Source organism: Euleptes europaea, chromosome 1 (assembly GCF_029931775.1).
Source record: "Euleptes europaea isolate rEulEur1 chromosome 1, rEulEur1.hap1, whole genome shotgun sequence".
Taxonomy (NCBI): Eukaryota; Metazoa; Chordata; class Lepidosauria; order Squamata; family Sphaerodactylidae; genus Euleptes; species Euleptes europaea.
Genome location: NC_079312.1, coordinates 78,817,817 through 78,845,075, shown reverse-complemented (window position 1 = coordinate 78,845,075; position 27,259 = coordinate 78,817,817). Strand labels below are relative to the sequence as shown.

At 46.3% G+C, this 27,259-nt stretch overlaps 1 protein-coding gene across 1 annotated transcript; it reads left to right on the top strand.

Annotated features, from left to right (window-relative positions):
* The first annotated feature begins 285 nt into the window (after positions 1-285).
* FAM193B (family with sequence similarity 193 member B) lies at positions 286-27,259 on the top strand. Its single transcript, XM_056860516.1, has 10 exons — positions 286-327; positions 13,642-13,881; positions 14,344-14,560; positions 14,949-15,149; positions 15,646-16,042; positions 18,051-18,246; positions 18,691-18,927; positions 20,741-21,755; positions 22,639-22,714; positions 26,856-27,259. Exons 2-10 carry the CDS (start codon positions 13,801-13,803, stop codon positions 26,950-26,952), a joined length of 2,517 nt encoding a protein of 838 aa, XP_056716494.1. The 5' UTR covers positions 286-327; positions 13,642-13,800; the 3' UTR covers positions 26,953-27,259.

Here is a 27,259-nt window from a genome sequence, read left to right as displayed (position 1 = left end):
CCCCGCGGGCAGGGGCCGGACGGGCCGCGCCGCCATATTGGCTGTTGTCCTGTCTGAGCGGCGGCGGCGGCGGCGGCAGCAGCAACAACAGCGGCGACGAGAGCGCGGCGGCGTGGGGGGTGCAAGGCTGGCATGACTCGCAGGCGGAATAAGACGGTGGGCGCGGCCGGGGCGCGTCGGGAGCGGCCGGGGGGAGCAGCCCCCCCAGAGCCTCCCGTGCCCCCCGCCGGGCCCGGCCTGCCAGAGACTCCCGAGGGGGTGGCAGCAGCGGCGGCGGCAGCAGCAGCAGCGGCGGGGAGTAGCGCGGAGCAGGGCAGAGCCTCACAGGTACCGGGAGCGCGCGTCCACATCTCGCCCTGCCCCCCGAGCCGAGCCCTGCATCCACACCCCTCTGCTCTTAGCAGGATGGCACACCCCGTGTCCATTTGCGGCGCGATCCCACCCTTCACCCAGATCCCTGCCGCACTCATCCGTTTGCGGTCGCCTGCACCCATTCATCCACCCATCCCTGCATCCCGCGAAACCTTTTTTGCCCCTCTAGCCCACCACCTACAACGAACGTCCTCGAATTTAGTTCCTGCAGCACACACGGCTGGATCAGCCCTCTCTCCAGCACCGTCGTGCATCCAGCACCTACTGTGCACCTTGCAGTCACCTCAAGATCCACCTTGAATCCAGGCCGTCTAGATCGTGACCCGGTGCAGAAGCGCTCTCCCGATTCTCCCCACTTCACTACAGCCACCTGCTTCCCCTGCATCCAGCACCCATTGAGTCCTGCTGCTCACCATGCTGCCTGCCTCCATTCAGTCCCTTATAGAAACAGCACTCCAACCTACATTCTAAATGTGCTGGTGTTCCCTTTCATCCCAGCCATGTATGCAGCACCGATAGATTTCGTTTTTACATGTGGCCTTCACTTCTTTACTTGCATGCAATACTAAATGTGCATGTAGTTCACCCAGCATGCCAAAGGCTGCACACACCTTTACTCCTGCATCTCTTCATTTCCTTAAGGAAGTACTATTCCATATGTTGGATGCACCTTACTCCGTATTACTACCAAGGCCTATATCTGGCTTCTCCTGCTATAGCACTGGTTCATTCTTTATATGCTGCATCTATTCAGTCTCCTCCTGGTTACATCTCTTTGTCAAATACACAAAGGCAGGTCTTTCCCCCTTGAAAGCTGTTTAGTTCTCCGTACCTATAGCTCAGCCTTCTGTTTGTGCTTTCAGCACATCTCTCTGGGCCTGTCTCAAATATATATATCCATCCCCTCCCACAAGGTAGGGTGGGGACTTGTCACTAACACACTAGCAGTCACCTGGATCTTTGTGTAATCCAGGCTTCTACATAGTAAAAAAAGCTTTCCCCTCTTTATGGAAGCAGAACAAGTTACTATAATTTCTTAGAAGATTTTTAGTGAAAAGCTGGCTTTGCATGGTTGGGGATAAGGCTATTCAGTGCATGGCTATTGAATCATGAGGCTGACAACAGTGGCCAGCATGCTACAGAAGGTCATTGTGTAACCTGTGATGGTATGCCCTCCAAGAGGAATGGGCCTTGGCATTAAAGTGCATTTGCAAAGCTATGTCTAGCTATTGTGGGGCAGTTAGACAGGAGCTGTGCTGCAAGCAGAATGCAGTTTGAGGCAGGGAAAGAACTGGAACACTGGTATGAACAGAAGTTTAGACACTGTCCCAGGGTGCTGTTTGGGCCTGTTTCTGGTTAGCTTGTCCCCTCTTGGCACTGGGCAAGCTGTTCCTAGCTCTTTATGGTTAACCATGTACACTGAGGTGGCAAATCCCCAGGACAGCTTTGTGTTAACTAAGGATTGTGGAATTAGCCTTCTGGGAAGCAAGGCGGTTGTTGGCAGACAGCAGACCTGCAGGAGACTCAGCCAGAGTTATACAGAGTATTTAGAAGTGGGGGCTTGTCAGCAGCCTGTGCCAATCTGCAAAAGGTTTTCAACCTTATGAAGAACCGGGCTGCTGTTCTTGTTTACACGTGTGTACATTTTTTAGTATGCCAGTTTTGTGCAGACAGAGGCTGTTATATTCAATGGTAGGCTATAGTTCACCTAGAATGTTATTTGGCTGGTTTAGGGTAAAAAAAAATGCCACTTCAATCAAACAGAAGTGCTGGTAAGCAAGCCCCCTGGGTAGATGATGCTGAACCTCTCCTGTCTGCAGCTTCTTCAACATGCTGCAGCTACCATTTCTGAATGTTTGTGCAGCAAATAATTAGCCCCTGGTATAATATACCATCTTCATAATTCAGATAATGGAGGATGAGAAACATATAAAGGAATTCCTTGCTAAGTTATCATGTGTAGTGGGTTGGGCAATTGGTTGGAACTCACCTTGCTTCTCACCTGTGCCATACTCTCTGCAGAGATCTAGATTTAAAAAGCTGCCGCTAAAAACGGGCAACAAATAGAAACTTGGGACAGGTCAGTTTTGTGGGGGAGGGGGTGGGAATTGGTTTGTTTTAACAAGCATAGAGATGGCCAGCTGGCACGCTGTTCCCAGCCTCCACTGAGATTTCTCTGCCCCCCCTTTACCCTCTACTCACAACATATTGAGTATACAAGGCTCAAGATATTTTCTTCCCTCACAAGCTCCTCCCAAATGCACCTTCCACATGTGCCTCCAAAGTAGGATGCAACACTGCATCTTGCACTCAGTGTCTGCCATGGAGAAGGTCTACAAAAACCCCACAGCTCATCAGGTGACCCTGTCTTCAAAAGATTCTTCATGGGAGGGGGCAGCCACAAAGTAAAACACAGTACAAGTATTTTCCAGTCATACTTTTTAGTTGAAAGGAAGAAAAATGGTGCAGTCTTTTTTATTTTATTTTTTGGCAGAGGGAGAAGGATAAAAAGAGGAGATTATCCAGCCAAGCTGCTGAGTAGACGAGGACTTAGGGGTGGGAAGGTGTCTGTCTCCTAGGGCTGAAGAGGTTGGCTGTTCTTGGTCTATAGAATTGAAAATGCAAGCATCTGATTACTGTAGTTTACCTGCTTGCAAAGATGTCATGATCTGTGCCCTGAGGAGGTTACAGCCCTGATGATGCTGTGTCAAAAGAGGAGGGTCACTTAGAACATTAGCAAGACAATAAGCCTGACTGGAAGAGATGCTTTTGTAAAAGTTCGCTTCAGAGCAGCCCTGTAAATTGGCCCAGTCAAAAGACTCAACACAAACGCTTGAAGAGCTATGCCACTTGTTACTACCAAACAAGACTAGCAGGTTCATATGCAAGGATATGTTTGAGCATCTTCATAAAATAAGTACTGCAATAGAAATCACTGAAAAGACTTAGGACAGGATTATATATGTTTCCTTATAATAACTATTACTAGAATCTTGATTGAGTTTTCTAATTTTGAAATACGGTTTCTGTGTTCAATTTCTCATGTTTGCTATATTTTAACAATAAAAGTATCTGGAAAAATTAGGTGGATGTTGGTTTAAGAACAGATTGTTACAGTGCTTTGGACAGAACAGTAGCATTATGTCCCAGTGTAATGAAGTGGGATATAAACCTGCGTGGAAACTAGGACGCAGAGCAGACAGAAAAAGAGCATCTTTGGAAACCAAGATGGAAAAAAGCTTTCGGTTGCAATGTCTTAAATAAAGGTAAAGGTCCCCTGTGCAAGCACCGGGTCATTCCTGACCCATGGGGTGACGTCACATCCCGACGTTTCCTAGGCAGACTTTGTTTATGGGGTGGTTTGCCAGTGCCTTCCCCAGTCATCTCCCCTTTACCCCAGCAAGCTAGGTACTCATTTTACCAACCTCGGAAGGATGGAAGGCTGAGTCAACCTTGAGCCAGCTACCTGAAACCGACTTCCATCGGGATCGAATGTCTTAAATACTGAAGTAAAAAACCAATAAGTAATACTGCTAAACTCTGAGGGAGACAGATCAGTCCTCCTCCGTATACTTCTTGACCCAGGAGGAAGAACTATAGGAGACCCACTAAGTTTAGATATCACCTTCTCTGCTTCATAGGTGAATCTGATTTCTGTCCAAGAATGGAAGAGCACCCATTTTGTATGGGAATAGAAAAAAGCAAGAGTCCAGTAGCACCTTAAAGACTAACTTTGTATGGGAAAGTGGTATATGAGAGACGGCCAACTTCGGAAATTCCAGAAGACAGTTGAGCTTTCTAGTAATGGTTCCTCTGCTGGATGACCGAAGCCCCAGAGAGGGAGGAAAGCAGAGGTGTTGCATGCATTAGGATAGATGTGTATGTTATCTTTACAGTGTCTGAACCACGTAGTCCTCATCCTGAGCATAAAGTAGAGACAGTGACAGAGTTAACTAGGTAATATACTGCTAAGTAGAATAAAATGGAATACATGCATGTATAGTATTCAGAGGGCTTTCCATTCAGCTTAATTTACACTAACCAAGAACTCTTCATTTAACGAAGGAGTCATGCTCAATTGGGCAAGGCAGAAATGCAGGGAGTCTTGAGAGGATGAATAAATAGAAGGTAGCATGTTATGCATGGGTTCTACAACTGCTGTGTGAAAGTGACTTCGCAGCTGCAGGCATCCACTTTACAGGCTCGCTAGAAATATTAAGACAGCATTCCCTTCTATCCACTTTTCTCTGATCACAGCTAAAATTGTGTGTGTGCACGCATGTGTAATCTGCCATACACAGCTGCACTCAGACACTGTCCCCTTTGCAGTTCAGAAACTTTTGCAGGTAGGTGAAAAATTGGAGCAGCAGCAAACAATGGAAGTGTTGCTACATACTGTGCAGAACAGGATACCTGTCTTTAAAAGCAGTGTAAAAAGGAGAATAATTGGCAACTGTAACTTCCACCACGGCATCCATACTGCAGAATTTGCATTTCAATAGTTTTAAGGGCACAGGAATCCAAAGTCTGACAATCTAATTTCAGTATAAGGCAAATTTCTCTTGTCCACTCATTTGGGAATGTACTGGGAATGCTGACCTACCCTGCATTTGTTAGCAGGCTGTGTGGAGAGTGACTTATGATAGTCTAAAGTCACTAAAAAGAAGGTTGGCTCTAATTAGAGGGGGCAAAAACAAGTATGCTTTTAGTACAATACGGTTAGCAAAATGCACGTTTTTCAAAAGAGATAGTACTAACACTTCAGACTCACAAGGTGGGATTCTGACTTACCACATGGCTTCTTACGACAAGGCAGACTTCTTTGTAACTTTGTGTGGCTTAGCACTGCAGTCAACCTCTTCAGCTTTGATATACAAAGTGCAGTAACATCGTTCCTATTTTCATTGTAGATTTCTGCACTTAATGTTCATGGCTGTCAGCTTCCAATCAGTAAATAGTTGCCTTTGTAATCCAGGTATTGCATAGGGCTAGAATGGTGGCTGAAGATCTTGCTCCCCCTGTCCCCAGAGATGAACATGTCATGGTACCTTTTTCTGGAATTGGACAGCCACTAGCCCTGTAATACTAAAAGGAGAACACATAGGGCTAGAAAGTGGTTGGGGCAGAGCTAGAGTTGCAAATGATTTTCAAGCATCCAAGCTTGAAAAGCAGTGCAGAAGTTTGGTTCTGGAAGAGAGTTTTCCCACTATGTATGTACTCGTTTCATCAGCACAAAATGGTTTTTTAAAACTCTGGGGAGTTTAGGAAAAACACAGCACTCAGGAAAACACAGGTACTCAGTAGATACCTGCTGAAAGGGAGTTGCGCACATTTCTGGGTCCTATCCCAGGTTGGAGAGAAAGGCCCAGCAATAAAACTTTCTACAAGCTAGCGCTCAAATCTGTCTCCATTGCTTACAGAAGGATTCCATGGAGGGACCAAAAGGCGAATACATTATATCCATTCACATCTCCAAGTCCTTCAGAATCATAGTCCTATGAATTGCTTACTTGTTTCACAGATCCCAGCGTAGAAAGGTGTGTAGCAAAATACTGTGACAGGAAAATTCTGGTAAGCCTTAGAAGTTACCATTTCAGACAAGAGATGAGAGTTCATCGTGGGATAGGTACGAGGTATCCTCAAAGAGCTTTTGCAAAACATTCCTTCCCCTTCAACCCTCCCCGCCCCCCATTCCAACCTTTTGATGGAATGCCAGCAGGCAACAGAGCAATCTAGCAATAGAAGGACCATCTTTTGAAGCCACTGTGGAGAAAAACAGCAGTACTAGCTAGTTTGTTACCTAGGCTTGGATTGCTTAGGTACTGCGTATTACTGCCTCACAGTTCTTCGTTAAGAACAACATTAGAATTTTTCCTTCTTCTATGTCCCCTTTGAAAAAGCATTCTCGCAAAGCCAAAAGTTTACCTAATCCAGAGGATACCTCCCCATCAGAGTCTCAGAAGTTCAGAATTAAAAATCAACATTGACTTCAGAAAACAGCAACAACATTTGTATTAACTACTAGAATCAAACAAATAATCTTGTAATAGGGGAAAAGTAGATACTTGGTCATTTAAACATTTGTGATCTCAAAGCAGTTTCTGCCAAGGTATGATAACCACAAAAGAATAAAGTTCTTGATTCAGATGTGCTATTCCACTGGTATAGCTGTTTTTTTGATTTCTTAAAGGTAACTGATTTAATGAATTAATGCCAGTCACTGTTAGGAGCTTTCTTTCCCTATTGCAAGAATACCAAAACAGCCTTTTGAAAGTTTGCCTTTAATTCACAGGCTCATCAGCTGACTAGGAAATACGTTAGCCAGTTTAGAAGCTGTAGCCCTAATTTAGATATATACAGCCATCACAGAAAATGCCACCAGATCCTAGCATCCTGAACACCTCAGTTTCTCATTTCCAAAGCAGCTAGGGTAGGGAGAGAAGTCCTCTCATTTTCCTGAAGGACCAATATTGGCACTGTACTCTTAGAGCATCTTGAAAAGAGATGCTAACAACAGCATATCTGCAACAGAAGTATTTCAACATTAATTGCATCCTCAAGAGTGTGGCTTTTGCATCACTACTTTAGGGTCTGGCTTTGAGAATAAGACCACACCTTCTCTGTGGGAAAACTAGTCCCTCACTAGTCAACTAAGGCCCCCAGAGATTAATGTATTTCACCAACTTGACTGCAGTATAGGGAGGTTTCAGTTGTACTTGGTAGTCATAAGGAGAAAAAGATGCTCTTATTTTGACAAGAAGCACGTATAAGAGCTGCAGGAATCAGTCCAGTGCTATTTCCTAGTATAAAAAGGGACTCTAAAAATTTAGCTGTTCAGCATGTATTTCTTTACATAGTCCTGGGTACTAACAAAAACAACTGTTCAAGCTAAAACCTACAATAAGTTTGGAACAACCAGTATTCAAGCTAGTTTCTGATAAATAGGCCCTACAATAGCTTTTTTAAAACAACAGAAATCAAGCATAAGTAACTCTAATGGGTTCTTTAAAAAAATTAGGCCTAGCTGACAAAATATGCTCTATTGCCTTTATGCCTAAAGCTTGCATTCTCCCTTATAAAGCATCTGAAGATCTATTGAGCGTGCTCAGTAATTCTCTTTGCTGATTGGGTGCTGGGCCAGAAGTGGTGGAACTGAAACTATAAATAACTTTCTTCCTAGGTAGTGGTTGAGTTTTTGTAAGTAGCAAGTGAGAATCATGTTTGGTCTTGTTTCTAAAAGGCTTTCCTTGCTTAAGTTAGTGCTTTTTTTCTTATAGTTTTCCAAGGGTGTTTGCTTGCTTTTTTGGGGGTGTGTGTGTGTTTTGTTTATTTGGATTACCATATTCTGTCCTGTAACAGAAGTGGTAGGAAGAAGTCTGGAGTTGGTTCAAGATATGTCTACACAAACACGATTCACCTTGGGACAGCTCATTTCCATGCATTGGTCAGTGAAATCTCTTAATAATTTTGGCCCAGGCTTATGGTAGTAGATTTTTCTCATAGTCATTGTGAGATAAATTTTGAGTTGAGATGCTTCTGGGAGTCTTTTCTTGTGTAGATTTTGTCTACATGCCATGTAGAACCTCAGGCAAACTGAGGCTATTCTAAGGTAACTATATCATGTAATCAAGGCTTTGCTGTTGCCTGTGAAGGGTGCTACATGATGTTAATAAGGATGAATACCTATAGGAGAGTTATAAAAAGTATTACAGGCCGTATAGGTTGGGGGAAGGTAGATATAAGGTCCATAGTAATGAGTCCTGTGGCAGTCCTGTGTGTTCTTACTTGGGAACAAACTCCAGTGAACTCAGTGAGACTTGCATAGGACTGCCTATTTGTGATATTAGGAGGAAGCTACTTGTGGGAAGAATATGATTGCAGAATTAGCTGTGAAGACTTATGAGTACTAGCAGTACCCATTATCAAACTGTGATAGCAATGTTCTCTGAGACTTGAGTGTAGGTAGTACCAAAAAAAAAATGACTTGCATTATTCTCAGTAATAGGAAGTCTCTGTCTTCCTGAATGTTGATATGACATGAGATCCTCTTGGTTCAGAAAGGAGCACAAGGACTGGAAATCTGGCAGTGTTGACTGAATCCTATCGGAAGTGGGCTAGTATGGAAGCTGGTGGCCACTACATAGAAAAGATGGATGCTGTGAAATCATTAGAACAGGAGAGCTGCTCTTCCAGGAAGATAGGAATAATTTTGACACATGCAATCATTATATGGTGCAACATGAAGCTTGGTGACTACAGTGAAGGGCATGTTGTATTCAGACCCCAGTCAACAGGGTTAGCATGACCTACCTAGTCTTTGTTAGTGGTTAGTCCTTTGTCATTCACAGAAACTGAAGCATCAGTCACGAAGAGATTCGTTTTCATACATTCTGTTAGCAAAGAGGAGTCCAAGTCTGTAACCCGTCATGCATGTATTTAAAAATACTGTTTGAAACCTGTTCTACTATAACTCAGCTTCAGAGTTCACTGAGGTGATATTTGAACACCTGAAGCTGCCTTATACTGAATCAAAGTATTGGTCCATCAGGGTCAGTATTGTCAGCTCTGACTGGCAGCAGCTTTCCAGAGTCTCAGGCTGAGGTCTTTCGCATCACCTACACCTTGATCTTTTGAAACTGGAGATGCTGGGGACTGAACCTGGGACTTTCTGCATGGCCAAGCAGATGCTCTACTACTCAGCTATGGCCATTCCCCTCTCAGGGAGCAAGGCTGCCTCAGTTTTCCAGGAGAGTGGTTTATGATGTAAAAATTATGCTCTGCTTCATTATTATTCATTATGTTTGTCTCCTGCCTTCAACTACCTCAAGGCAGTATAGGCCTCATCCCATTTTGTCCTTAGCAATCTTTCCAGTAGGCAAGGCTGAGCAAGAGTTATTTCCTCAAGTGCATCCGTTACCTTTACAGCTGAGTTAGCTGTGACATTGCTTGGTCTAGCAACTCCAGGAGGCTTGAAAGCTACCTATTATAAAGGGCTTAATTTTCATGGGGAGTTTCTCTCAAAGAGAAGCTCTGTATGAAAAGTGAAGTGGACGCATCCTGTGAAAGAGCTCTTTGACATCGAGCACTGAACCCTTGGAACATCCTGAGTCAAAGATACATTGTTCAGTTGGTGATGTTTGGTTTCATCCAAGGCCTGAGAGAGTGGTAGTTGGTAAACGGAAGGGAAGGTGCTGGCCCATCCTGCTTTCCCATTGGGAGATTCTACTTGATTGATGTCTAGCATAAGTCATCAAAACAGTTGACTATAAACCACTTGATCATGAGGAACCAAGGAGCGAAAGGGCAGAGTATCTTCTAACTCTCAGCATTCAAAGCTAGGGCTGAATGAAGTTGGAGAGGTGCTTTTGTTTCCTTAGAATGATCTGCCTCCACTTGTATAATTGTCATGGATTAGTTAATGATGCCTCTGTGTGCTGAACATGTAGTAGGTGTGCACATGGAAGGATAGCCAGTGACAGTTTTAGAGGCCTGTATGCTAAGTCAGGAGCAGTTTCAACAAGCAGAGTAACTATTTCAGAGATACAGGTGGCAGACACTGCATAAACAACAGGACGTTTATTGCAAGGGTATGGGTTGATTAGGTGAAACTCTAGGCCTCCATGTACACACCTACTACAAATGACACAAGAGATTGTGCGAAAAAGTAATGCTGTCAGTTAAAATGACTATCAGAAGAACTACTGGTTGTATTCTTCTGCAGAATTAAAAATTTGCCCCAGAAAGCCTGTAATTTTCACTTAGGCAGGGACCGCATACACTAATAGAGATGACAAGGACTGGAGTTACCATTTGTGATCTGAATCTAACCTTTACTTTTGTCAGTTCTTGTTGTGGGAGGTTCACTCACTGATGTAAAAGCAGGGTATAGCGTAGGATCTGGGAGACCAAGGTTTGAATACCAACCATGTCATGGAACCCTACTAGGTGAACTTGGGCCAATCATTCTCTCTTAACCTAACATACATAAGAAGGTCGTTGTTTGGAGGATAAAATGGAGAGAGGGAGAACAATGCCGTAAACCACTTTTTTGGGCGGGGGAAGGGAATTGGAATATCAATATGTCAAATTCACAACAGGGCCTCATCTGCAGATACTTACATCTGGAGATAGGAACCATGAACAGACAATACAACTTTCTACAAACATGAGAAAAGCCCCAGGTGTTCAGAAAAATCAGAAATCTAAAAAAAATACATGGGGGTTGTAAATCCCCCAAAAGAATAAAAGCAGAACTTGTACCTTTAAGAAACAAATGCCCTCTGTAGTGGCCATTGTGAGGTTGCTATAAACAACAATATTGCCAGCTTTCAAGCCTTGGTTTCTGTCAGTAAAATCCAGGGGGAGGGGTAGAGCCCTATCCAGGGGTGTTTTGGCCTTTGAGGGAGGACTTATTTGGGCCAACCCTGGCAGGAGCCACTGACAGGCACAGCTGCTCATTATTATTCAACTGCAGCAACCACATGAAGCAGTGTGGTATAGGAGTTAGAGTTTCAGACTAGAATCTGGGAGACTCAGGTTCAAATCCCTACTCTGCTGTGGAAGTTCACTGGTGACCTTGGGCCAGTCGCACAATCCCAGCCTAACTTACCTCACAGGGTTGTTGTGAGGATAAAAAGGAGAGGAGAATGACATTAAGCCTCTTTGGGTCCCTGATGGGGAGAAAGTTTAAGTTTATAATTAAGTTTATTATACAGCAGAAGATGGGTATCTTCAGTAATAATTAAATAAATTATTTAATTTATTTAAATTAAATAATTTAATTTATTTTATTTTTAATAATTATTTTTAAATAATTTAATTATTTTAAAAATAATTCAGTTTATTTTATTTAAATAATTTAAGAGAGCCAGCATGGTGTAGTGGTTAAGAGCAGTGGTTTGGAGTAGTGGAGTCTGATCTGGAGAACCAGGTTTGATTCTCCACTCCTCCACATGAGTGGCGGACGCTAATCTGGTGAACTGGATTTGTTTCCCCACTCCTGCACACGAAGCCAGCTGGGTGACCTTGGGCTAGTCACACTCTCTCAGCCTCACCTACCTCACAGGGTATCTGTTGTGGGGAAGGGAAGGTGATTGTAAGCCGGTTTGAGTCTCCCTTAAGTGGTAGAGGAAGTCGGCATATAAAAAACCAACTCTTCTTCTAAATAATAAATAAGTAAATAAGCAAATAACAAATACAGCTGAAGATGTGTATCTTCAGCTGTATTTATTATTTCTTTAATTATTGCCCCCTCCCTGCTTTTATTGACAGACACAAGGCAGATAAAAGATAGGTTGGCTGGTAGGTGGGAAGCAGGCAGAGGATATAGGGATTCATAGGAGGAGGGAAATAGAAGAGGAGGGGATACAGTGGGAAATGAGACACACACCCCACAAGTCTTTGCAGGTCTCCCACTTGTAAATATCTAAATAATGCTGGCAGTTAAGGATTAAGTTCCAGGGACAAAGGTTGATGCTTGTGGAACTACTGTCAGATGAAGTTTGTCAGCCTTCAGGTATATTATTTAGCAGTAGGAAGCAACATCCAATGAATTGTAGGTGATTGACCTATCTCTTTTTTTCCTCCTCCCCTCCAGTATTGGCAAGGTGTTCCTTATTAATTCCCCCCATAGGGTGTGTCTGATTCTGTGAGAGTGGTGGGGCCCAGTGCTCCCAGCCAAGTTGCGAAAGTCTTGTCACTTTTATTGTCCCTCCCTGCCCGAGTGTGCCTGTCCCTGCAGTGATGGTGAGAAGAGAAACCCAGTTTTCCTTCTGTCTCCTTCCAGTGCACTCTTCGCCCCTTGTGCTTTGTCTCACCTTGAGGCTGAGCGAGACCATCTGCTTTGCAGCAGCAGCTAGAGGCGCAGCCCTATTGTCCTGGGCTTCTCCGTTGGTGGGAGACAATGACGCCCCTGCCCTTGACTCTTCATGCCTGTCATAATCTCTAAGCAGTCCTGTGGCCTGTTGCCTGTCTTCTGCCCCAGAGCCAAGCAAGAAGCTGTAGGCCACACCTCCTTCCGTGGGAAGAAAGGAGCAGCAGGGAGATGAGCTCTGCCTCCAACAGCTGCAGCTGTTCCTCTGTCCTCAGCCACTTCAAGTGTTGAGCAGGGAACAGGTTGCCTGCCTGCTGAGCCCACAGGGCGTTGGGGTAGCGCTGTGTGTGTGCTGGGCTGGGGGAAGCAGCTTGCTGGACTGAGGCAGAATTGAATTGAGAGCTGGATAATGGGGGAGGGGGGAGGAGAACAGGGGAGGGAAACCCTAGAGAGGACTTGGATAGAAAGCAGATGCCCTCCTTGGTAACGTACATACTCGCTGCTACCACCAGCTGTTCTTTCGCTCACCTCTCATTCCTATGCCTGCTGGTCTGTGAACGGATGGTTGGGAGCCAGCGTGGCTTAGTGGTTAAGAGCGGTGGGTTGGAGCGGCGGACTCTGATCTGGAGAACCAGGTTTGCTTCCCTGCTCCTCCACGTGAGCGGTGGAGGCTAATCTGATGAACTGGATTTGTTTCCCCACTCCTACACACAAAGCCAGCTGGGTGACCTTGGGATAGTCACAGCTCTCTTAGAGCTCTCTCAGCCCCACCTACCTCACAGGGTGTCTGTTGTGGGGAGGAGAAGGGAAGGTGACTGGTTTGATTCTTCCTCAAGTGGTAGAGAAATTCGGCATATAAAAACCAACTCTTCTTAAAGTTTTCATCCAGGGTTAGTTTGTGTGAATAGTATTGTAGTAACATAGACCAAGGGGGAAGAATTAGGTAGACTAGCTGCCTACTGTAAGTTGTAATTGGATGCTCTGTCCCTCCAGTGTGCCCATTGGGTTGTATAGATTAGCACTTAGTTTGACAGAGATGCCAGGCAGACTGTGATTGTGCATGCATGAGTAAAGGGCTGCCTACATCAGCTCCTAGGGAATGCCCGTTTTCCAGTGAACAAGGTGCTGTGTGTCTGTGTGCCAGCATGGTGTAATGGCTGAGAGTGGTGGTTTGGAGCGGTGGACTCTAATCTGGAGAACCGGGTTGATTCCCCACTTCTCCACATGAGCGGCAGAGGCTAATCTGGTGAGAACTGGATTTGTTTCCCCACCCCTACACACAAAACCAGCTGGGTGACCTTGGGCAAGTTACAGCTCTGTTAGAGCTCTCTCAGCCCCACCTACCTCACAGGGTCTCTGTTGTGGGGAGGGGAAGGTGATTGTAAACCGGTTTGAGTCTCCCTTAAGTGGTAGAGAAAGGTGGCATATAACAACCAACGTTTCTTCTTCTTCTGCAGGTGCTGCCTACTTCCAACCAATCGGTGCAGACGTGCTGCTTGCTATGTCACCGGGAGCGTAAAGATTGGGGAGGACCCTCCCACAATGGGTTGGTGTCCCCAGGTGAGCGGCTGCCCCCAGACTTTGTGCCGGCACTGGTGCAGAACCTGCTGGGAGAGATGCCACTGTGGATCTGCCAAAGCTGTAGGCAGAGTGTAGAAGAGGAAGAAAGGAGGGCAGTCCAGGAGCAGGCGCTGGCGGTAAGCATTTAACCCTGGTAGAGTGTATTGCGAGTCCATCGCTTACTCCAGAGCAGGTGCTCTTGGGTAAAGAGAGCTGCCTGCTATGCATGTCATCTACTTGGGAGGCCTCCCTGGATTGGTCCTGTTCAGCAACCTGACTGAAGTCAGATAGTTCCATGTGTGTAGCTTTTGTCTTCAAGCCATGAGACCTGCTAGATATGACCTTAGTGAATGTTTCTACACGCTGGGGTCTTTTTTGTCTTTGCTCCCCATTTGTTCTGGTGGGAAAGGGGAACAGGAATCGAAACGAGAGTAGATAGGTCTTCTCAAGAGGCCTCAGCCCCGCTCCTCCAGGGAAGGTGTCCTATGCTCACCCTGATAGGAATATTCCAGGGTGAAGGTTAGCCCAGCATGTTTCAATGAACAACCTGATTTGGTATTTTGGATTTGCTGTTTGAGTCACCAGCTTTCTGCCTTCAGGTCTCGTTGTCTCATACGGCCTGTAAGTCACAGTCCTGCGGGGCAGGCTCCCACTCTTCTTCGTCTTCGTCATCCTCATCCTCGTGCCATGGGAACTCAGGAGACTGGGACCCCAGTTCCTTCCTGTCTGCGCACAAGCTCTCGGGGCTTTGGAACTCCCAGCATGTCAATGGGGCAGGCCAGGGGAGCTCCCTTGGGGGGACACCTGTTGTACCAGGTGAGTTCAAGTTAGCTCTAGCCTAGCTCTTTGTCTTCTCCCTTTTGCTGTGGGGTTCTCCCTACAGCTCCTTCATAGAGGCTGTTCTAAGAGTCACGAGGGTGGTAATGACTCAGCTATGTTGAGAGCACTAGCACCAACCCCACATTAAAACACTTGTCCAAGGACGGAAGGCTGTACACAAGTCTGAGTCCTGCCTTTCTCCTGAGGGCAAGTAATACTTTACAAGGAAAGTCCCTACCTAATGGGCTTATTACCTGGGGGCTGCCCAGCTTACCTAACAAGAGATTTCCTGGTCCTCTTTCATGGGCTCATGTCAGGTGGTTCAGATGGGGAGGCAAGCAGGGGGCCTGGAGAGCAGCTGGCTCCATCTCTGACTCCATTTCAGGTGACAAGCACCCCGGCCTCCTTCCGGAGTGTGCCAACCAGGCCCCTGCTGTAGGAGGTGGGCTCAAAGCCTGTCCTTACAGCCACGCGCTCTCCCCAGCTCCCAGCGGCACCCCAGGCTCACCTCTGCCTACCTCACTCGACTTCTGCAAAACGCTTCCCAAGCAGTTCAAGAGCATGTGCCGGAGACCCACCCCGCCAGGTCTGTATGTGCGGGGCCTGGGGAAGGCCAACAGACCAAACCTGCAGGGCAGAAGTATCTCCCTTGCTGGGCTCACAACTATGTGTGTCTCCCCCCCCCCCACTAGGCTTTGTTGTCTTTGGCTGAATGCGGGACTACAGCATGATAGCCCAAAACCTAAAGGGCCACGGGTTGGTTCTTTCTCCCTCCTATGAGTTATCTCCATAGGTTATGATTAGGGAAGTATGCCACTGAGCATGAAGCACGTAGGGCTGGACTTCCTAGCATGCTTTGAGGGAAACATATATTTTAAGTCATTGTCACTTTAGAAAGTGCCACAACTAAAATAAGGCTTCTAGCTGGGAACATGGGCGTACTCCTGGGAAGGAAGTGGTAGTGTGCAGTGGCTGGTGTGCACTGGGCAAACTTAGCTGCTGTGAGGCATTATGCCTAGTAGGTGGACGCTTCGGCTGTCAAAGCTTCGATCTAACCTTCCTCTGTTCTTGTCTGGCTGCAGGAGAGGCCTTCCATTCTGCGGAGCACCACCGGCACGTGGACCTCACTGCTCCTCCCAACAGCCCCACAGGCCTCCCCTCGCAGCCGCCGGCACTTCTTCCTACCAAGCAGATGCCTGCCCACCCTGGGCCCTTCAGTTCCCCTCCTCACGTCCACCTGAGCTCATCACAGCAGGCGGCCCCGTTCCCTGCACCAGTCCTCAGCCCGCACGCACCAGCTCCGAAGCCAGGAGCGGAATCCCCTCCCACCGGAACCTGTAAGAGTCCGCACCTACCCACTGCCAATGTGCCACTGCTGAAGATACCACCTCCCGTAGGCTGCACTCATCCATGCAACGGCCATTGCAGTGGCTCCTTGGGTCCTCCTGCTGCCTCACATCAACTGCCCAGCACTAACAGGTGAGCGCAACCCTGGCTACTGGGGATTCTTGCCAATCTACCTAGCCTCCAAATGGCAATGCTTCCCTGGGACTATTTATCAGTTAGTGTTGCTTTGTTTTCTTGGATGCTGGTTCCTCAGAATGTACATGTAAGCTTAACAACAGCATCCTATGGGATGTGACGTCTGTTTGGTGTAACTAATCCCCATGCAGACTGGTGGGCTGGGCGTTGCCCCCCCCTTCCACACTTTGCTGTGCCTTGTCCTTGCCCTGCTGTGTTCTAGGGTCTGTGGCTGCTAGAGCAGCCTTGCATTAATTCCGGTCCTCGAGAACTGGAACCAAGGCAGTCTGTGGCGTTTGTGCATGAGAGGGCTGCTGTCACGGCAGAGGAGGGTTGAGCATTTCCTTTTCTGAATTCAAGGGTGCTCACTATGAGCCATTTTGAGATGCGACCTGTCAAACCTACCAGGACCAACACACAGGTATTTATGTCTTTCCTGCCTTTTGGCTTTGCTAGACGTTCACAAGGCAGTGTACAAAATGAGAGTCTGTAATTAAAGCAGCCCATGTAAAATACAGTGAAGCCCAACATCAATTGCAAGCAGAAGCAGTAGCAGAATAGGCCAACAAAATAAATAATCAACCAGCAAATGCCTGGGAAAATTAATATGTCTCAAAAGCTGGGCGTTGATGCCAATCAAATGTTCCTGGGGAAGCGAATTCTGTTAACATACTGAGGTGCTTAGGAGAAAAGCAGGCATATAAATGCTTTAAATAAATGAATACTGCCCCTAGAAAGGATTTCCAGGCTTGCCCTCCACCCCACCTCTGCAGGTGGAGGCATCCACAGCCTTAGGGCCTAACTACATGTTACATTCCCCCTTTTATCCTCCCCAGGTCAGTGTGATTAAAAGGTTATTGCAGGTTCTGTTCTGGGAACTTAATTCCAGGTACACGTGGGCCCAATTCAAAGTGGTACCATGGCACATAGGGAGAAGGAACTTTTGTCATCATCTCCCCCCCCCCCCACACACACTGTTTTCCCATCATGAAACAACACAGGCTCCTATTTGCCCTGTTGGGGACCACATGTGCTCTCATGGGGTATACTTAAGGAGTGCTGTCTGCCCCCTCAGAGAAATCTAGGTGTACCCCATCAGTGCATATGGAGACCCCAACAGGGCAAATAACATCCCTCCGGGGACTTAAGCCCCTTCACCTTGTGTGCTGTGATCCTGATCCAAATTCAGCCCACACACGCCTCAGAATTAAGTTCCCAGTATGGGACTTGCAATGCACATTTTAATCATGTGGACTCAGAGGACCTGGGGAAAACACAGTGTGTAGGTAAGCCCTAAGATGATGATCTTAATGAACAGGATGGTTCATATGGTCCTTCAGATAGGTAGCGGTCGTTTAAACAGAAGTGCCAGCTCTGTACAATTTTGCGTGGTGAATAAACACGCCACCTACATTTGGGTCTTCCCCTGCTTCATCAAGCTCATTATGACATGATGATTTTCTCTTACAAAGGAATATCCATGGAGGCATCTAAGGGAAAAAATTATGTTCAGAATTCAGCATTCCTGTGTCTTAGGCTCTAAAGATCTGTGAGTAGGAATCTAGCCTACTTGAGGATGTTTCATGTGAATTCAGTCCACAAGGATTTTGCTTTCTGACATAACATTTCTCATCTGACTCCAAGTATCACGCCGTAATAAACTGGCCTTCTCTGAAGATCTCCTGTGCAACCAGGCAGGAAGTGCTGCAGATCTAGATCCGTCTTGTATTGTATTTTGCATTTTAGCAGCCCTATAAAACTCCTCTTAGATCTTAGCATTGCAGCAATCCTACCACAGAAGGGTCAAGTTCCTATGTCGATGAGGGGCTCTCCTCTCCTCCTGCCGCTTTCTGAAGCTCTCTCGAAAGATTCTTGTATCTCCTATATGCAGTTCAGAGGTGGGAGAGATTTCACTGGGGACATGTCTCACCCACTTGCTTCTCCCTGCTCCCGTCCTCTTTTGCAGGGATCCTGCCTGCAAAGGGCACAAGTTCCCAAACGGTACAAGCTGTCACGCGCCACAGTCCTGTGAGGCGGACGAGGGGCTTGGCGAGGACGAGGACAGCAGCTCGGAGCGGAGCTCTTGCACCTCGTCCTCCACAACCCAGAAAGATGGGAAATTCTGTGACTGCTGCTACTGTGAGTTCTTTGGCCACAATGCGGTAAGTGAAAGCATAACCATGATTTGCGCTGGTAGTCATTTTTAGTTGTTCGCGTGGGGGTAAAGGGGCTTGGGAGATGACACTGACAACACTACACATGATGACTTAACTACTTGGCCTTTGTAGCCTTGACATTAACGCACCCCCGGTATTTTAACTTTGCACTTCCTCACAGATCTGCCAAATCATTTCTGATCAGTTGAAATAAAGCCTTGTGGTTGCACCTTGTGCTCAGACCAGCGGGCCTTCTGATTCAGCTTGGACCTTTGGAGTAGCTTATGTGGCCAGAACTTGCGGCTTGTCTGTCTGTGAGGGTGGTGATAGAAAAAGCATGAACTGACTCTGGGAGCACTCCAGCTGTTTGAGATAGCGGTGGGTTGGCAGACCCGTGGTAATACAGTCTGCTGCGCCAGCAGCAGGCCAATAGCCCAGGTTTCTCCACAGCCTCCAGCTGCCCCAACAAGCCGGAACTACGCTGAGATCCGAGAGAAGCTACGCTCGCGGCTAACCAAGAGGAAAGAGGAGCTTCCTCAAAAGCTGGGGCATAGCAGTAGCTCGGGAGAGCCAGCCGTGGATCACCGGGATGTGGACGAACTCCTAGACTATATCAACAGCACTGAGCCGAAGCCCCTGAACAGCGCCAAGGCTGCCAAGCGTGCACGCCACAAGCAGAAGAAGAAGGTGGGCTGTGCATGTGCATACGTGAGCATGTGGGAGAGAGAGTGGGGAGTGCACACACTAGTTCAGAGCTCCTAGGAGATAAAGGGGGGGGGACGTATGTGTTCTCATGAGCCTTGGGAAGATGACTCCCTAAGTAAAGGGCTGATCTGAATTCCAATAAAGTGCTGGCCCCAGCCAGTGATGGGGCTGGGAGAGAGCTTGGTGAGACACTAATCTGAATATAGCTTTTCCCCATAGCAATGGGGCAGTTGTCCATTAGTTCCAGCGTGTGCAGGGGGGAAGGGAGGGAGGGAATCAGTGGGATGGAAAAGAAAAAATGAACTATTTGACAAACTTGTTTTCCCACTTGTCTGTGGACATATTTTCATGGACTCGCACGGATGCTGAAAAATGACATAATTTTGACATAACCTTCAAGCTTTATTTGACCTGCCTTGAGAGCAGTGCTGAAGGGGACCAGGATAAATACTGGCATATGTCTTACCATTCCACCAAGGAAAGTCTGCAGCCTTTCTCCAACTTCAGTAGCTCTTCCCCTCCTTAAGCTGGGTGAAGTGCCTCCAGCCAAAGGTTGGATCTATGCCAGCCTTCCTGCCTGCATGGGTGCAGCCATAAGCTTGACGCGAACGAAAGAGATCACACAGCCCGTAGCCATGGTATGAGCCGCCCTGCAGGATTCAGAAGCTGCTCAGGATGCAGCCTTCTGTTGTTTTCTTTGTTTACATTCATGCATTGTTTACATCCTTGTCTATTTCTATTTAGATGTTTCAGTAAGCCCCTTTGGATCCCCATCGGGAAGAAAGGCGGGGTAATAAATAGCTGAAATGAATAAAAGCCTCTATAACTAAACATGACTGTGCGCTTCCCCCACTTCTAATATAATGCATGTGGTATAATTGCAAATACCTCAGTAGCAGCCCTCCAAAGCAGAGGTCTTTTCCGAATCCGGGGGCTTCAGCAATTGAAACTGAGAACTGAGCTACAGCTCTAGCTGCTGAGTTTTCCAAAGGGTAACGATTTGGCTGTTAACCTGTATCAGCCGTCCTTGACCATGTAATATGTTTCAGGCGCACTACTTTATCTGCTATCTCTGGTAATCCTCAAATCATTATGCATCAGTGCCCCTCTTAACCTTTGCAAACATGCAGTAATAATTTAGAGGGAGGAAAGAGGTTAATTATGCTTCTGATCTCATCACAGATTATTTTTCTCTTTGCTGACACACTTCATATTCTGATTCATGCACTGGAACGTGTAAACAAATCAGAAGTTGAAGCGCGTTCAGGAGTTATTATTTGAGGTTAACTGATCTGTAGACAAGCCATTCAGTTGTTTTCACCTGGGTTCTTGAGTTGCAGCAGAGCTGAGCCAGACAGCCTGAAAATGCATCCCTGTGTTTCTCTGCTCTCATTCCCTTCCTCCTTTTTTCCTTATGCTGTAGTGCTGTTAGCTGAGTTGAGGGACTGGGATGTGGTAATCCTACTGGCTCTTGACACACAAGGAAAATGCTGTGGGAAATGGCTGGCGATGCATTTTCTCCCTGAGGTTTGTTACCATGGCACAGACTCTGTAGATGCCATCTCATTGGTTCCCAGCATTAATTCCCAGGTGGACAGAGTGGCTTGCTGGAGTGGCTCTCCAGCTGCATAAAAGAAGTGATTGTGAGAAACTGGAAAGCAGGGGCCTCTTCTTCCAGTTCAGCCAGAGGCTGGCAGCTGTTCTTCCTCCTCACGGTTCTTTCTTTTATCAGTCGCTAGTTGCAGGTGTGGGCTGCTGGAACTGTGACACTCATGTTAAATTTCCTGTGCTGCAGGAGAAGGAGAAGGCACAGCTGGAAGCCGAAGCCCAGAAGCGAGTGGACCGAACCCCACCTACTGGTCAGGACCAGGAGCTGGCTAAAGAGAAACTCCTAGAGTGGCCCCAGCTCGAACTGGAGCGAGTGAACAGCTTCCTGAGCAGTCGGCTGCAGGAGATCAAGAACACCATCAAGGATTCCATCCGTGCCAGCTTCAGTGTCTATGACCTCAATCTGGATGTCAATGACTTCCCCAAGAAGGCAGCTGTGCTGGAACAGAAGAACCTCCTTTCCCACCTCAATGGCTCATCTGAGCTACAGGAGATTGACCTTGACTTGTCCCCACTCAGCCTGGGTGCCCCACATAATCATACATTGCTACGGAGTGACGTGGGCCCCCGATGGGCAGAGAGCCCTGGAGAGGTGCCTCCGCCACCGCCTCTAGCCTCTGAGAATGGTGTGGTGAAGCGGCTCAATGCCGTGCCCAACCTCTCCCGCATGATTTGGGTTCAGTCACCCAAGCCAACAGACTCTCCCCAGGAGAGTGGGGCTAGCCATGAGACTAAGGAGGTGGCAACAGGCAGGGGAGCAGAGCTGCAAGAGCAAGCCCCCGCCCCAGGAAAGCAGAGGAAGGGGAAGCGGCAGGGCTGCCCGGCAAAGAAAGGGGAGTCTGTTGCTACTGCTGGCGATAATCCTGGCTCCAAGGGGATGGGACCGAAGAATCCGCCCAAGGGGACCGTTCCTGAAACCCAAAGAGGAAGCAGCAGCAGCACAGAGCAAGGTGACTGCTCCCGAGGGTTGCGTCAGAGCCAGGGATGGGGATGCAGCGGCTCTAAGGGCGACAAGGAGAAGAGCACTGATGGGAAAAGCCGGAGAGGCGAAGGCAGAGCTGATCAGACAGAGCAAGAGCCTGCCCCTTCAGGGGCAGGGGACCGGCATCTGCCCTACACAGCTGCATCGGATGACTTGCCCCAGCCAAAGGGCAAAGGCAAGAAAAGCAGGAACAAAATGGAAAAAGCAAGCCCTTCCATTGGTGAGTATTCATTCCCCCTGTTGAGGGAGCCTGCTCAGTTTGGAAGCTCCTTATTATGAAGAACTGGGACCCCCTAAGCGTCCAGGGCATTGAAGTTTCTGGGATACATCTTACGCTTCTTAAGGCTCATCAGAACCTTAGTATATGGTAGCCTGTTCTCAGATGCTTTTAGGTGCTATCAGAGACCAGTGTAGAAGTAACAGCTGCTAGCTTTCACCCTGATGTGTACGTAACAGATTTGTCATGGCCATAGGCTACAGTCTGGGGATGGGTTTGCACTAGAAAAAGAAAGCAAAACACACAACTGGATAACCGGCTGCTCAACTCAGAATAAATTATGCTAATTAAATAAGGATTTTTATAGAATTAGGATTTGCTTGGTAAGGACTGATATGGGAAAGAGGTATGTATGAGTGAAGGGAGGGCAATAAGGCCAAAGGTAATGGTGACTGGGAGTTAAGAGGAAAGGAGTTGTACAGGCCTCAAAAGCTACTGTCCAAACAAAGCCGCTCTTCAATCTTTTGATCTGGCTGTGTGTATTTTAGTTGAGGGTGAAAAATAGACTGATTTTTATTAAAATTGAGATTCACAGGAAGCCAGATCTACATTGTGGAATACTGCATGTTTGTGGTACCTGTGTGTTATTACTGCATAATTTGCTTTTAGCACCTTTGGTGCTGCTTTTGTATGAAAAGGGTCGAGAAGAGTACAGGGACTTGAACTAGCATATATCCTGCTTTGGCCTCCTGGACTAGGGCACAGGTTTTAAATGGTGTGAGGCACATGCTTGGTTTAGGAAGAAGAGAGGGTATCTTTATCTCTGCCACTTCTTTTTGAGAAGCTTAGAAGTTCACCTAATTCCTTTGCTATTGCGTGTCAGTAGATGATGTGTTCCTGCCAAAAGATGTGGATGGTGTGGAAATGGATGAGACTGACAGAGAAGTGGAGTACTTCAAGAGGTAAGAAGAGTTGGCCATGTGGACTATTGTTATCTTTTGATCTGGGCTTTGCACATAAAGATTAGTGCTGCACATGGACGGGACTAGGTCAAAAGGCTGGGGGAAGAGGTGATTGTGGTATCTATGTCTCTACAGTTAATGTCTATCCATGTAAGCCCTGCAGTGTCGCATCAAATAATTCTACCGAGTAGAGAAGTTGTCAACTGCCAAGATATTGGGGAGCCAAAGCCCCATTCTAGTGTATTGAGAGGAGGATGACCCCATAGCCAGAAATTGTATGGAGAAAGAGCATGAGCGTGCTTGGAGAGGGAGGGTTGCCAGGTCCACGTCATCCCACGCACTGAGGCTCACTGACCAAGGCATGATGATGTCATGGGCGGGGGCCCAGTGATGTGACACTGAATGTCAGTATTCTAGAGTTTTGGTCCCATGATGGACAAGGCCCTTTCTTGGGTTGCCACCCCTCTAGCCTTAGCTGGTGGGGGCACCCAAAGCAGGACCTCCAAGGATGACCAGAATGGTCAGGGAGGTTTCATAGGAGAGGAGGTGGTTCTTCAGATATGCTGGTCCAAAGCCATGTAAGGCATTAAAAGGTCAATACCAGCATCTTGAATTGGTCCCGGAAGCAAATAGGGAGGCAGTGTAGATGGAGCAAGACTGGAGTGATGTGGTCCTTACGACCCACTCCAGTCAGCATACTGTCCACAGCATTCTGTACACTCAGACTGTCTTCAAGGGCAGCTCCATGTACAGCACATTGCAGCAATATAATTTAGATGTTACCAGTGCATGTACCACAGTGACAGTATCTTTCCTGCCTCGTGAAGGTCGCAACTGGCTCACCAACCAAAGCCGGCGAAAGGTGCCCCTGTGGCCACCGCAGCCACCTGTTTATCTGGCAGAAGACCCGGGTCCAGTAGCATCCTCAGACCTGCTCTTTAGGGGAAGTGCAACCCTATCCAGAACAGGAGACGTCCCTGTTCCTGGGTCAGACCTTAACCCAATAGTAGCACTTCCATTTTGTTGGGATTAAGTTTCAGCTGATTTAGCCTTCACCCATCACAAAACTGCCTCCAGGAACCTGTTCCCATTTTCCACAGCCTCCCTGGGATTTGCTGGAAGCATGAGATAGAGCTGAACGTTGTCCACATAGTGGTGGCAACTCAGCCCAGATCTCTAGATCACCTCTCCCAGCAGCTTCACATAGGTGTTAAAAAGCATGGGGGACAAGACAGAACCTTGCATATCACATATCTGTAAAATGGCATCAGCTGTCTAGGGATGTAAAATTTTTGGAAATTTTGTAGCTATGGGGGAGAAAGTGTTCTCATTTTTTTAAAAAGAAGAACAAATGTTGGGGAAAATGAAATATATGCTGTACTTATCAATTCTAAACATTTTACTGCTTTAACAATATAAAATGCATCATTTATCATTTAGTTAGCATATAATATTGTACTACTTGGCATAGTTACTACTTGGCATATTTAAAAATACAAAGGCCTTAGTTTTCTGTAAACAAAATTATAAATAGACCCAATATTAGAGCTGCAGCTGCAGAATTCTGAGCTATCTTAGCGCATGGATCTTACTTCTTTCCATCTGAAAGGTAGGAAAAAATGAAAGTTGAAAATAAAAATTGCATATGTAATAAAGAAAAGAAACTGTGTTATCTGCCCAGAAACCGTCTCTTATAGACATCATAGGGCTAGCTAGATGTCAAGTTAAACATTATAACTCCAAACACACTGAACTTTTCAATAGTATATTATAGTCATACGCATTATAGCATATTAATAATGGACAAAATTGATAATTTAAATAATAAATACATGTTTGGAAATATGTTGTATATGTTTATAGTATACACATGAGTTCTGACCTGAATGGCCCAGGCTAAACCAATCTTGTCAGAACTCAAAAGCTAAGAGTTAGTACTTGGAAGGGAGGCCACCAAGGAAGTCCAGGGTCACTATGCAGATGAAGGCAATGGCAAACCATCTCCGTTTGTCTCTTTCCTTGAAAACCTCTCTGGAGTTACCATAAGTTGACTGCAGCTTTGACGGAACTTTCCATCACCACCACATGAGTCTTTAGTTGATTTAATTAGCGTATCTATATTCTGTCAAGCACTGTTGCAGGGCATAAGGCTGGGGGTTAAGATTCAAAATTCTGCTAGAAGATGGCAAGTAACCTGTGCTTAAAATTAGAGATTCCTGAGTTACACTTGCTTGCAAATTGCTTCCTCCATTCTAGAAATTTTCCTTTAACACCAACAGGTAGATGTATATAGATGTATATATATATATATATGTATATAGTTACTGCATAGTGGGAAGAAAGCACTCTGCAGTTTTTACTGTCTCTGCATTCAGAACAGTAATGTTTCATGGCTCAGATTAAAATTTAGATCTTCCCAAAGACCTCTTTTCTGTAATAGTGGGGTTTAAGATTACCTGGATATTATGCCCCCTCAGCCCTTCAACCTTTTGCAGTTGTGTACTTCTTTTTCTGTAGTAAGAGGTTCTGGAGCTTAAACCTGCCTGAATATTATATCTCTTCTGTCATTTAGCCAGATTTTGGGGTTTGTTGAGAACAAGAGCTTGGTGGTGGACATTCATTGGCATTTTGCACAAGTGTTCTTTCACACATACAAGTTATAATAAGGTGGCTTGCAATGAATGGTTAAGAATAGAAACCAGGCTGAGTAAAACTAGCATTAATTTTTCTACTTGCCCCATCTACACTTGAGGCAAATTTCCCACTGGCTTGATTTTCATAGCTTGATTTTTGTCCTGTTGTGTGATTTTTATGATGTTTTACTTTGTGAGCCACCTCAAGCATGTTCTTTGGTGGGGGGATGAAAAACAATGAAAAAGACTACGGATTTTAAAAAATTAAAGCTGGGAAGTTGAGGAGAATGGCACATTGCATGACGGGGCATTGCTTCCATGTGCCCTCGTGTAACTGTGGGCTTGGAGGAGGAGGAGGAGGTGAAGGTATTTCACCCGTTGTTCCCACTATAACAACCAGAGTTACATTTTGATATGTGTGTTACAAAGATGAGCAAATAAGTGACAATGACAAGTTCTATTTCTGTATAGTATTAAGAGAGTTGCCCCCTCAAACACTTCATTTTTATTGAATACTTATAAGCTACAACTCTCACAATTTAAGGAGCCAAGTACAAAAAGAGGTAAGAGCAGCCATTAAAACAATTTGCCATTAAAGCAGCAGCACACATGAATAGCATCGTAAAGCTTAGCCGGACGACAAGACTAAAAACCAAAATAAAACTATCTAATTTTAATCCCACCATTCCTCCAAGGATTTCACTGTAATGGACAGGGTTCTTCAAATTCCTGTTTTGACCTCGCAACAACTCTGAGATAGATTAGGCTAAGTGAGAGTGACTAGCCTAAGGTCATCCAATGAACACATGCTCGAATAAGGGAGGAATTTGAAAGCTACTCTCCTCAGTCATGGTCTGACACTCTAACCCCTACACCACACTGACTCCAAGTGTAATAGGTAAAGCTATTATGATTGAATTGCTACTTTATATTTTGTTCATATAATATCAGATCTCAGAAGCTAAGCAGGGTCAGCCCTGGTTAGTATTTGGATGGGAGACCACCAAGGAATACCAGGGTTGCTGTGCAGAGGAAGGCACTGGCAAACCACCTCTGTTAGTCTCTTGCCATGAAAACCCCAAAAGGGGTCGCCATAGTTCGGCTGCAACTTGACGGCAATTTACACACACACATAATAGCCATGGGCACCAAGAGAAAGCACTCTATATCCAACCAACAAAATGCTTGGGAAAATAAACATTTTTACTGGGGCCTAAAAGTTTCTCACCAGCATCACTTTCTTTCAGCAGAGCATAACCCTCTACGTATCTCCTTTCCAAACTGATCTTTTACTTTCTCACAGAAGCAGCATTTTCTACTGATATTCTATTACTAATAATTTGTGACTTAGAACATGGAACGTTGATAAACATTTTAATTCTTCAGGACAGATCATCTAGTGATTAGAGGAAGCTCATAGGTGACAAGCAATTTTTATGATATCTGTATGTAATAAGCTTCCAGACTTTTTATGGCCCCTCTCACTCTTTCCTCCCCTCTGTTTGTAGGTTTTGCCTGGACTCAGCCAAGCAGACCCGACAGAAGGTGGCTGTGAACTGGACCAATTTCACCCTGAAGAAAACCACTTCGAGTGCAGCTCAGTGAGGTGTGCGGTGCACCCCTGGTGTATGTGCAGGGTCCCACACCTCGCTTTGCCTCTCCTTCCCCCAGACCCATAGACAGACACTTGACCTCACCAACCCTGCTCCCCCCTTCCCTACCCCATCCATGGGGCTCCCATTCCTAGCCTATAGGCATGGCCTGGACAGCCCCTGTGTCCCTCACCTCTCAGTGTTCGACGTTCGGGGAGATGCTGACTGAGCCGCCCCAAACCCAGGGGCAGTCTTGATCGGCCAAGGCCCAGCGTGGCACAGGGACCAGGCTGCACCCAATAAAGGACTTTTTAATTTTT